Source organism: Symsagittifera roscoffensis, chromosome 7, assembly GCF_963678635.1.
Source record: "Symsagittifera roscoffensis chromosome 7, txSymRosc1.1, whole genome shotgun sequence".
Taxonomy (NCBI): Eukaryota; Metazoa; Xenacoelomorpha; order Acoela; family Convolutidae; genus Symsagittifera; species Symsagittifera roscoffensis.
Genome location: NC_087068.1, coordinates 47,045,289 through 47,058,245, shown reverse-complemented (window position 1 = coordinate 47,058,245; position 12,957 = coordinate 47,045,289). Strand labels below are relative to the sequence as shown.

Below are 12,957 nucleotides of genomic sequence, written 5' to 3'. Positions count from 1 at the left end.
ATTGATATTTTTTGTCTAATATTTAAAAAAAATTGGTAGAAAGCTGTCTGGGAAAAAAACATCGAACACTTTCTTCAAAAGTTAGAAACTCAAAAAACAAGCAGTGCTCAAAAAGCGCTTTTGGAGTATGACATACCGGTGCAAATTTTTTTGAGCGAGAATGAACCAGCCGAAAGTGCGCTGAGTTCATCAGCCAGCAGCAAATGGAGTCACATAGTATACAAGACTGCTCGTATCTGGGCAAAACCCTGAATGTTCCGACTGCCAATTAATTGGAGTCAAATCGTTTTTAGTAAATTTATTATTGGAAAATCTACGAATTTTAGGCTGATCATATTAAAAGTTAAGTGTTATATTTTGAGTCGTGTATAGAACTATCAAACCAATTTTCTGCCTCAAACAAATTGGAGCAATTTCTGAAAGCTGAATAATTCGCCACGCGTGTAAATTATAAGAAGAGCAGTATAGATTGATTTGTGGCAGGTTACAATTGTGTTTGCAAACCCGGCTCGGCCCATGCAGATCAAGAGATCGATCCCCTGAGGGACCAGTTTTTTTGTAAAAATGGCCTGAATAAAAAGCCACTCCGAGCCTATATATTCCTCACTTTCTTCGAAAGTCGGAACAAAAAACCAGTTGAAGGTTTGTCATCGAAATGAATCTTATGCGTCATTCGCTACTTTAACAAGTTTTTTTACAACTATAATCAACTTTTTTTATTTATAAAATTCTCGGCTGTTTTTGTCAATTGGTTTTTACTTCGGCTGGTCTATATATTAATAATACGTTGAATTTGAAATATTTGAAATACAAAATCAAAAAATACTGCCTAGGGTCAAACAATAACTTTTTCTAAATGTTGCTGGTCCTGATTTTCCTTATTTAGTTTGCAATTTTTTTATTGTTTTTTTCATGGAAATTGCTTATCAAATTTTTATTCATGAAAATTGTCTGATACATTTTTTTCGACGAAAAACAATAGTCTTTTTGTCAATCAAAAAGCTTTCAATACACAAAAAAGAATGAAATTCCTTTAAAATTACCTAAAAAACGTCCTCAAATGAGTTTTGAAAGTTCTTCAATGAAAATTTAATGACCATTATTTTCATCCAATTTTTAAATTTCTTTTTTTGGTTACCAGAAAACTCCAAGGTCGTCAAATAGACAAGAATAGTTTTGAATGTGTTGCAAATAAATTGTATGAAAATTGTACTACAAGCATTTTTCTCCAGACTCTTTATATGGTACTGGATGATAACGTCACACCCCTTTTTTGTACATGGGTCAATCTGCGTTGTCGATTGCGTTGAGTTGCCGACATGCTAGTTATGGAGTACGATGACGCAATGAAATTTTATACTTCCCGTGAACTCCTCATGTTTCCTGGCAATTCAATTTCCTGCCATCCAGTTTTTTGTAGTTAACAGAAAGTTCAGTAGACATTTACAATGCATCCTTTGGTTGCATCCGGCGATCGAATTTAATTTGTTGCTACAGGTTTGGTTTAATTTCTTAAATCGAGTTTTAGAGTTTCATATTTCCTGCCCTAATGAAGTTTATTCCTCGCTGAAATTTTCACGCTACCAAAATGACGTTAATGAATTGCTGGGAAGTTAAGTTCTGCACATTTGTAAGAAATTAGTTGTTATATAACAATCATGCTCCGACAAATTATCATTGCAATAAGGAAACGTCTAGGATATCTGTTTTTTTTTCTTGCATTTTTTGTTTCTCTTATAAAATTGTAAGACTTTTTTGAACTGTTTTGAAATGAGAAGAATTACTTTTTTGTTGTTCCTGCGAATCGCAGAGGAGCTATCAGGGGCCTTACCAGTCCTGTCGAGGATGGTCCATTTGAAATATCTCCCCATCTTCCAGACTGTGTTATTTTGTTGAGTGAAGCTCTTTTTTTGCGATTCCAGGCTGTTTCTTTTTGCGTCAAGAACTTTCAGGTGGTACCACACTATTGCAGCCGATATTGGCCAAGCTTTGGTAGACCTGAAGCTAGAGGCATTTTCTCTAGCTCGAAAGCTCGTCTTCACATGCTATCATTGTCATGTCATGGGATCGAATACACGATCTGACGATTCACAAAATGTACGCCCTACGATTATGCTAAGGGTCTGCTTTCTTTTTGCTAAAATTGGTGTAAGCTAACAAAAAAAACAAGACAATGAGAATCACTCCGGATCACGATTGGTTTTAATTTAAAGCCGCACATCGGTTTTTTATTAGCCGCACATCGGTTTTTTATTACCCGCAACCAAGTTTAGGCGTAAGTAATCGATTATAACGGATTATTGTGATGATTTTGTGTCAATTATACTTGATTATAATTACCAAAAATAGGTGTTTAAAAGATTTATAATTGATTATAATCGTGATATTTTCCAAGAGATCATAATCTCTTATAATCGATTATAATTGAATATAGTTCTTACAAAAAACCTTTAAAATCAATTATAATCGATTTTAATCGATTATATTTTCTTATTTTGCCAAAATTTTGACAATTCAAAACTATATTCGAATTATATCTTATGGGTTATTATTTTTATGTCAATAAAAAAATCTCTAAAAGAGAGATCTCTTGAACACTTTGGGTCATCTGAAAACAATGCTTTACCACGAAACAAAAGTTTCATAGAGATCCTTTCATATGAGTGGAAAGGTTCCCGCGGTAGATGAAAAATAAATCTTCCGAATCAATCATGAAACTAAATTAATTTGTTGATGTTTTGTGTTCAAAAAAGCTTAAAATATGCATCACAAAACAACTCTAATGGGGAAAAAAAATAAAAAAAAAACTTACAAAATTGAATTAATTGGAAAACTTTTAAAATAATTTTTCATAGGTACCAACGTCTACAAAGAGCAAAAAATATAAGCCATTTAGATGCAACATTGAAGACAAAATGGACAAACAAAAGGGATTATAATCAATTATAATTGATTATAATGGAGTTTTGGGCAAAACTAGAAACTAAATGAACTAGAAATTTGGATAAAAATAATGGATTATAATCAATTATAATCAATTATAATTTTCTTGAAAAATAGAAGAATAAATGATCGATTATAATCGATTATAATGGATTATAGTTATTTATAATTTGGTTTTAAAAAGAGAGATTATAATCGATTATTAATTGATTTAAATTGATTGTTTCTCAATTTTAGTAAAATTGGTAATAAAATCGTAATATAATCGAATATTAATGCTTGAAACTGGATGCAGTTAGTATGCATCACATAACAGAAGTTGTGCAGAAAATCAACCGATGTGCCACTGTTGTTCAAAGCCATTGGAAAACATTGGCTTCAGCAACAACAAATAACACTTTGTGTCAACCTGGAAAATTTTAATGTTCAATCTTTTTGAATATTTCAATAAAATGGCCCTAAATTGACGAGTACATGATTCTATCGGTATTAGTAGCAGCTTTTACTCAAAAATTGGAAAAAATTTTCAAAATATCCGATCAACTTTATTTTGTCTATCGGAAAATTCTGGGCGAATGCGTTTTGAGTCAGCTATCTTTCTTATTTTTATAAGAACAGTTCAACAGGATTTTTTCAAGTCATTAGACTCAGAGTGCGTTAAACTGTTCGGGAAACAAAGAATGCATCTAATTACCTGAATTACTTAATTTTTACGATACTGAGTTGAAAACTATGTTCTATATTTCGCAAGCTACAGCTCAGCTTGCGGATAATATAAGCCTTCATTGAATCCTTTGATTGCCGCTAAAGCTTCTTTCCACATTTAGACAAAACACCTGTAAAAAGCGCATAATTCAAGTCCGATTTTGAATATGGACTTCCTTTGTTAGCGACAAAAAAGGAACGAGTATGACTCATTTGTTCCATTTATTCCTGAAATCATGTTTTGATCTGCTTTTTCTCCCTAAAACATCAGTTTTTCTTCAAATTGGTAAAATACTATTGTTTCAGCCTCCAGGCAAAATACTTCTCAGGTTTTTGTATCGCTGAGTTAGTATTCAGTGTTTTTCATCAGGAAAATATGAGTTTTTTTGGCTTTTACTTATTTGTCCATTCTGTTTGCAATGACGCTTCAAAGCATGCGAATCACTTTTTCGAATACTTATTGTTAAACTGAAAACAACTTTCTGGACTGGCATCAAATCTGACCATTTTTTGGTGTTTTGATTTATTAGTTGAAAATATTTAATAGTTATATCTAGCTAAAATTAAATAGTATTTTAACTTGTTTTTTGCTTAACATCTATCAGAGCACGTTTTTAATTTCTGCTGCTTTGTGTGTAATTTTTAATCGTGCGTGATTTTGGCAGTCAAAAAATGTACTTATACGATTATACGCTCAATGCGTTTTTTAAACGTGAAACGATGTTTCACGCTGGTTTTTTTCAAACCATGTTACAAAAAGCTGATTAATAAAAAGCATTTCTTAAATTCACGTAGAATAGTCACAAAAACGTACCATCGTAGAAAAGTTTTAGCAAGTCTTACTTTCTAAGTGTTCGTATCTTTTACATGTGAATCATATTACAAGCTAGATTTGAAGTTTCAATTGTCTGTTCTAGCGCATTTTTGACTTTTTTCGATCTGAAAAGAAAGCTCGTTCGGTGCGTTGAAAATACAATTGTTACAAAAAAATCAGAGTCTTAGTTGTTGGTGGCTGTCATCATTCATTTTGTATCGTACTGGTGTTTCAACGCCTATATTTGAACCCTTACTCCTCAAAACACCCCCGCAAGCTTTGCCTGGTATAAATTGATATTTGATACCACTGATTAGTTGACATTAATAAGTTATCCCACAACGCCAAATTATCATCAAATTACCAACTTGGCTGTAAACTTCAGTACTTCAATTCCGTTTATCTATCAGATTACGAAATGGCTTCAGATATAAAATATCGATCAAAAAAGGCAAGTTTAATTGAAAGTCAATAAGACCAAACTGCTTTACCCTAACCGATAAATAGGAGATATGCTTATTTCTTCTGTCAAACGGGCATTTTATCTCCTTCGATACATGATTATGTATGTTTTATAACTAATTTTTGGTTTTAAAAATTTTAAATGTTAACAAGCTTGGTATTTTTTTGAAAAGCATTTTATTCTACAGCAGCATTACTTTGAGTTATTCTTGAAAAAAAAAACATTTTTTTTCATGTATTAAAAGCTCTGCATTCATCGACTTCGCGGATTTTGCCTGTTTTTGCCTAAAAAATTGTATATCAGCTTTGAATTCATTCATGTAAAATTCAGTTGGTATTGATCAAACAGTTTATGTGTACGAATTGAACAAATAATTTTGCAGGCAGATTTATGATTGCAATAAAGAATGCTTTCTAAGATCAAACTCTATTTTATAAAAAGAAGTAATGCCCCTATGTCAAAACCAGCGCCTAATTGATCAAAATAAATAGCAGAAATAGCCATAAAACAGAAGAATGAAAGGCCGAATCTAGTTAACTGTTTACCCCCTAAAATAATTCAAACAATCTTTTTCCAATCCTGCTTAATCAATGACATTAACATATTTGCTATTTTTCGGAAATTTGGTAGATTGCCATTAGACATTTCAGATTTGAGGCCGTTTTTAGTACCTAGCAAAGGTAGCAAATTATAGCAAATGGGGATGGGGGTGGAGTTTATTTTGATTGCTAGCTACAATTAAAAACCAATTCCGTTAAAAGTTGCCGTTGCAAAATCGAGTCCAATGGCGTTCTTTTGAAATTTTCCCGGGAGGCTTTCCCGTTAGGCATCTTGGAGTTTGAAAGCTTTTAGGGAGAGTCGTTGGATTTTCCGATCCAACCGGAACCCCTTGTGTCGATTCCGATAAAAATAGATAAATTTTGTCTGATGGGTTGCATTAAAAAACGAATACGATCGCGAGTTTATTTAAATCTAATTCAGTTAAGGAGAAATATTCCATCGCTAATTCAATTAAGATTGAAAAGTTTAAAGCTGGAACCTAATTGTGAACCTAATAAGTGAATTTCTTCAATTCTCAATTCGAACTAAAATGATCCATCTTTTTTGATGAATTATTTTAGCTCATTTACTTTATAAATGTTAAGGATTTCAGACCTGCTTTTGTTCCAATATCTTACAAACACATTCATATGTACATTGTTCAGGCATACTTATTTGTTCATCAAATAATCAACATTTTGATTAAAAACTTGACAGGCTTAATTGATTTCCGAAGAGGAAACGTAAATAGGACTTAATTAAAACGGTCTCAAAGCACTAGTTTTGTGAAATGAGTACAAAAAGTGCTTAAAGTTGCACCTACGTGACCATTTTTCCTTTTTAGGTTCATATTTGAATGTTACTCGTATCAAAAAGCAACGATAATGTTTGTAACGCGGCGGATTTTTTTTGGAGAAACGACTTCATATTTAAATGTACCATTTCAAGTTTCAAAAAGCGTGACGAAATTTCTTTGGTTGCTGCCAAGTTTTCCCTAGAAACTTAGACTCTTTTTAGACTCACCAGAATTTGATGATTGGGATCTACTTAACAATCTCCCCCCCCCCCTTCTTGAATCTCCCCCCTTTCTTGAAAGGGGGGGGGGGAGATTGTTAAGTAGGATGATTGTGATCTGATCTCGCCATGTTAAAGCCATTTTGTATTGAACCAAAAAGAGAATTCAATTCTCTGGAACTTGACTTTATCTGGAACTGGACACTTTCAAAATATATTTTTTTCAAACTATTGTACAAAAGTCAAGAATGTCATTAATATAGTGTTGCGTAATATATTAATGTGAGAATTAAAGCAGAGATTCTTCGTTCTTGCTCAAAAACCCTGGTTAACTTACTTAGCTCTGATTTCACTATATGCAAATATTGCCCAAATCATTTGATCTATTGTTGTCTGTCTGCAGATTTTCCCCCCTGAATTTCTATCTATCCAGTGTTTTCGCTGCAAAATAATCAGGAGCCGAATGCTAGCCAGACTTATAGTTTGATAAATTGATAATCGGGTTCTATCGAACACCTTTTTTGCAAACTTTAGCTTTGTTCAATAATTCATTAACTTGCTCAATTGAACTCTTAAGTTTACGTTTGTTTTTTTTTGCAGATCAATTTTTCTCTCTCAGCGTTTTAAAGCTTTTTCCGCACTGATTCAATGAAAAAAAAAACTGAATACATGTTTTTTTTCTAAAAGCAATCTAAGCTCCTGTTTGGGAAAGTTTTGCAACTGATGCCAAGTTTTCTTAACTCCCTAAAATATGGGAACAATCGTTCAGTGAATCGTTTCCTTATATTGATCAGATTTTAAATCTGTATTAGTTTTCTAATAAGCTTTTAATTTCATTCTGTTTTAAAACTTGGACTCAATTGGTTATGTTTTTTAACAAGATCATTCAAATTTTTGCTTAATTTTGCAAGACATTTTATTTTTTCACCATACTGCAAATTCAGCACGCAGTTTGTCTTACACCAATTTTATCTGTTTAGGTGAAATATTGAATGATTTTTTCTAATATCACAGAAAAGATGCGTCTGTCAAATATCGTTTCCTGCAAATCATTTACCCAATTCCTATCTTTGTGTTTTTAATCAAACTATTTGAAATAATTCATTGGAGGTCTAATGCTGGGCGCTCAATACTCGCTAACTTGGACCAACATTTGGATGCTAAGTATTTTGCATTTTTGCACCTATAACACACTTTGCTTCTCTGAATATCCAAAACTTCAGCATTTTCTGCCCGTTTTTACCAGTTCTCAGTGTTTGTAAACTAAGCATTTTTGTTCCGACTTTCGATACGAAAGTGACGGAATATTTGTGCTCGGGATGGGTTTTTTTTTCTTCAGACAAATTTCGACTTTTTAACCAGCCATTTTTGACGGAACTTTTTTAATCATTCGAAAGGTATTGTTGTCCTGAGCTCAAATTTGAAAAGATATTTTACCTGTGATCATTTTTCGTAAAGTTACGGGGGTTTAAAGATGGCCAATTTGGCCAATTTGGGACAATTAACGCGCGATATATTTCGCGCTATTAACGCGTAAGCGGAGAGTCAATCCGCCTTAGAAATCGTTCCAAATTGGTTAAAAGAAGCTTTTGTGCCATAATTGGTTTGTTACAAGGAGCGAAATCTATTCTTTTGTACTTTGTATGGCGTGTGGGGGGATAATTTTTATAAAAATCTTCAAATTTTAGAAAAAAATTTTTTTTTGATTTTGTTTTATTTCAATGAATTTTTTAATGTTATTACTGCTCCATAAACCTTAAAATGCAGTCGGAACATTCAGGGTTTCGCCTTGATACGACTAGTCTTGTTCTTCTTAAGTTAGTTTCATCACTGAACATAGTATGTCTAACTGCCTAGAAATAACTCGATTCAATTGGCAAATAGATGTTTCAATCGGTTCCTCGCTGACTTGGTCTAAGCTGCACGGCAAATCTCGAGCTCTATTAAAAAATGCTACTGCAGTTTTCTTAGCTTTCATTTTTTATGATGTTAACTCTGAAATCAGTTGTTGCAATTTGTGTGCGCTAACCGTTTAACTTAAACTTCCCAAGTTTTTGATCCGATCATTGAAAATGGGGAGGAACTTAGTATTCAGGTGTTTTTTTTTAAATTTTTTTTCTCTTTTTTTTTCCACACAAAATCAGGTACCTCAAACCATTATCGGAATGGGCCGAGTGATATATCATATTAGAGCCCTATCAGTCGTGATTCGAATGACATTTTGATTTTTGGTCTAATTTCGAGCTGATAACGTGACAGTGTAGGCTTACAACAGCTTCTTTACGCTTAATTTAAGCCGTGAAAACTTAGTTTTACTCAATTAAACGTAGTTTTCGAGTTCTTAGAGCAATTTTGGGAATCAAAAACTTGAAAATTCAAAAAATTCTACAAAAAAATTTCTTAATTTATTTTTGTTTTTCTAGGCATTTGTCTTCAGAAATTGTTTTTCAATTGACCTATTTTATTATAACCTAACTTCGATTTTTTGTTCAGGTTGTTTTTATCAGAACATGCAGAAAAAAACGACACCAATTTGAAAAAAAACTGTATTTTGTAAGACTGTGGTCGGAACTTTCTGTGCTACTTGCACAGTAACCGGCTATGTTTGTTCTTTTTTGCACTAATGTGATCCCAAAAGTTATTTTCATGTCTTTATCTAGCCCTTGAACCAACCTAAGCAAACTGGTCTATTTTCATTCATCCTACTGAAATTTGGGATCAACCATACAAACTCCAAACCCCCCCCCCCCCAAGTGACATAACGTAGGATGTCTTCATCAAGTATATATTACCGGGTTGACCAAAAATGTCTATCATTCAATTTCATACTATGAAAAAAAATGCTTATCATAAGGTTTCATACTAATTGAAAGACCAAAAAAGTATGAAAATAGCATAATATGCATTTTTTTCAATGAGCATTTCTGGCATATTTCGGAATTAAAAACAAGGTTTTTGTCATACTTTTATTATAAAATTTTTATGAAAATAGCAAATGCATTTTTTTTGTACTATGAAATTGTACAGTCAATTTCTGAAAAACCAGTATTTTATGCCCCTAAGTCGGTTGAACCGAATTTTGAGCTGGAATTGGAATAATATCAAATCAATAAAGTAAAAAAAATTTATCCATTTTTTGATGAGGAAGAAAACAGAAATATATCCTTTGTGGAAATATATACTATGATTTCTTGACGTTTTTGTGTATTTTCTTTCTTTCAAAAAATTTTGGCGATGATACTATATTTTTGAATGTTATGTTTTTGAATAAAAAAGTTAGAAACTCAAAGAAGTTTTCACAAATCAACACAAACAAAATATCAATTAATTTTCGTTAGAAATCAGCAGGTAATTTTCCACAAATTATTGACCGTGAAAAAAAAACGTTAAATTTGAACCAAATTTGAAATGGACAACCTTGTTAGCCGTTTTGATGTCGTTCTAACCTTTTTATGAAAAAATCACAATTTTATTTTATTTTTAGAACTTGTTGAGAATGCTTCTACCTCCTGAAATCAAACGACCACTTTATTCTTAAATTTGAAATTAAGTGGCACCTGAAAATTTGAAAAACAAGCCTGAAAGCTTTGGAAAAGTTCGCAGACGATTTCCAATTTTGTCACAGCAAATTGGTACTTTTCAGATCGATTTTTTCAATTTCTCAATCATTGCGACTCCTCTTTAAAAACTCAAATCATATAGAGTATAAACTCAAATCTTCAATCCCCAATTTAGAAAAAAAAAGATTTCAGTACAAATTGTGCGCGCACCAGAAAAATTTTGGCCGAATAAAGACTTTACAGCTTTTGATTTGGGAGACCTTACAAAAAGTTGACAAACGGATAGAAATAGAATCGGATATTAGATCAAACATTGTTTTCGAATGAAAACGAACAGTTATCTTTCGCGCAAAACAATTTGAAATCGCAATTTAAATCAAGGGTCGGGTTTTGTGAGTTGTATGAAATTTCACGCCGCAAAGTTAGTCGGGTGCAAATTTGGAAAATACTTCACATATAGAAATTGCAAAGGTTTTGGTACATTAATTAGTCTCGAATAGCGGAGGGAGAATGGGTCTGAAAAATAATTGAACCCCCCTCCCAACAAGGCTCAATTAAGCACTGCGGCCCGGCCGGACCCGTCGGGAAATTAATACAACAATGGCGAAATCTATTTCTGAAGCTGTTGGTTACAGGGAGGAAAACAATAGTTTCATCTATGATTAGCGTCGGCTATTGAATTATTTGAATTGAACTGAGCCTTAGAAACCAAAACTGAAAATTAAAAAGATTATTTCAATGGTGAAGTCGCTATAGAAAAGCAAAAAGAATTTTGCAAAAAAATATGTACATATGTGATCAAACTGAGCAAAATTAATTAGGAAAAGTCAAAAAAGTTAAAAATAATTATTGTTTGTAGATCCAGAAAACTCGTTTCACTCGCAATCATAAAACTTACGCCAAAGACTTTCCAGAAGAAATTCCAGATGAAATCTATTAAAAGTTTGTACTTTTTATAGATAAAACGATCTCAATTTCCGTGCTCGGCTAAAATTATCCCTGAAAAAAAAGCCCAGGGCATAATTAATTTAATTTCCGGTCTGGTCAAAAGCATCGCTGACAAAAATGCCTGGATGAAGTAACTCTTTCATGCCATGATTGTGCATTACTCATGTGTTCTATTTTTATTCTATTTTTTATATATCAATCAATTTGTTGCAGTTTTTATTTTAGAACAAACTATAAGATCTCAAATCGTTGAAGAAATGAACTTAAAATTTCATTTCTTTGGAAAGTTCGATTGTCCATGACATGTGCAAAAATAAAAATAAAACATTATTGGTTTTGCACACGGTTGATACTAATTCAATTATTTATTTTTAATTAGAAAGTGGTTGACCAATTAAAATTGCCCTAATTCGATTGATTTTAAACAACGATCAATTTGCTTTTGTAGCGCTCTGCATAGAAAAATTTAAACATTTTGCACAATAATATTTCAATCTTGCTGCTTTCAAAAAAAACTTTTCAAAGACGAAGAAAAACTTTTTGAACTTAATCACAAATTTCAATTCAACCCAATTTAGTCGATAAAGCATTTTAGTGCAAGAGTGCTAATTCGGTTGGAAGATAATAGCATGTGAAATAATAGCATGTGAATACAGGGATGTAAAAAAATATATTAAATATATTTTTTCAAAAAAATAAATATATTTATTTTTTTTGAGGAGAAAAATAAATATAAAAATATATTTAAATGTTTTGCTTGCTGTTGAAAAAATATCTGCTTGCTGTTGAAATTTGCCAATTGGCCCTATACATAATAACCAGCAAATAAAATGCGGACATCCGTTTATTGCACAGTAGACCCCGAAATAAAATATTTCCCTACAAAAACAAAACGTATATTTTTACATGGCCATTGTTCCTTTAGCTGGTGCCCGAAATCGCCCAATCTGTGTTTAACGCAATAGTCCTAGCAGCCGTCTATTGGAAACTTGCTATTGGAATATTTTTATTTTTTGAACTGGAAAATAAATTATTTAAATGTATTTATTGTCAATATATTTAAAAACAATATATTTTTTTACATCCCTGTGTGAATATATATTCCGCCTTTTTCAAACTATTCAAGCCAGAGTAAAGAACAGTTTTCAGTTTTTGTTCCTACTTTCGATACGAAAGTAACGGAATATTTGTGCTCGGGGTGGGTTTTTTTTTCTTCAGACAAATTTCGACTTTTTAACTAGCCATTTTTGACAGAATTTTTTTATATCATTCGAAAGCTATTGTTGTCTTGAGCTTGAATTTGAAAAAATATTTTACCTGCGATCAATTTTTATAAAGTTATGGGGGTTTAAAGACTGCCATTTTGGCCAATTTGGGACAATTAACGCGCGATAAATTTCGCGCTATTATCGCGTAAGCGAGATTTAATCCGTCTTAGAAATTGTTCCAAATTGGTTCAAGGATGCTTTTATGCCATAATTGATTTGTTAATGGGCGCAAAATTTATCACTTTGTACTTAATATGACGTGTGGGGGGATGTTTTTACATAAAATCTCAAATTTTTTCAAAAAGTTTTTATTTTATTTTTTCTATTACATTGAAATTTTTCATGTTATTAATGCTCCATAGACCTTAAAAGGCAGTGGGAACACTCAGGACTTCGCCCTGATACGAGCAGTGTTGTTCTTTTATAGTTTCAGTCTACTGCTAACATATCAAAACTATTTGCTCACATAGGTTGAAGAGAACTGATATGATAGTCCAACTATTTTTTTCCAGATGCTGTGGTAGTTCTGAATTAATTTTCCTCTTATAGATTTGTTTTGGAACAAATTATTAATGAAACTGGCATTTGGTAGACAAAATTATTAACATAATAAACTCATATCACCCTCTTAAGACGTTTGAACTAATGTTCCAGTGCAAACTCTGTTGTTCGAACCACTGAAAAAAGGTAGGAACTTTGACT

The 12,957-nt window shown here is 32.2% G+C and overlaps 1 protein-coding gene across 1 annotated transcript in view; it reads left to right on the top strand.

Annotated features, from left to right (window-relative positions):
* Positions 1-4,337: 4,337 nt before the first annotated feature.
* The window catches only part of LOC134851796 (testis-specific gene 10 protein-like), a 58,303-nt gene continuing 49,683 nt past the window's right edge, over positions 4,338-12,957 (top strand). Inside the window, exon 1 of the mRNA XM_063868028.1 lies at positions 4,338-4,913. Coding sequence (XP_063724098.1) covers positions 4,881-4,913 — 33 coding nt within the window. The 5' untranslated portion in view covers positions 4,338-4,880. The remainder of the gene's footprint in view (positions 4,914-12,957) is intronic.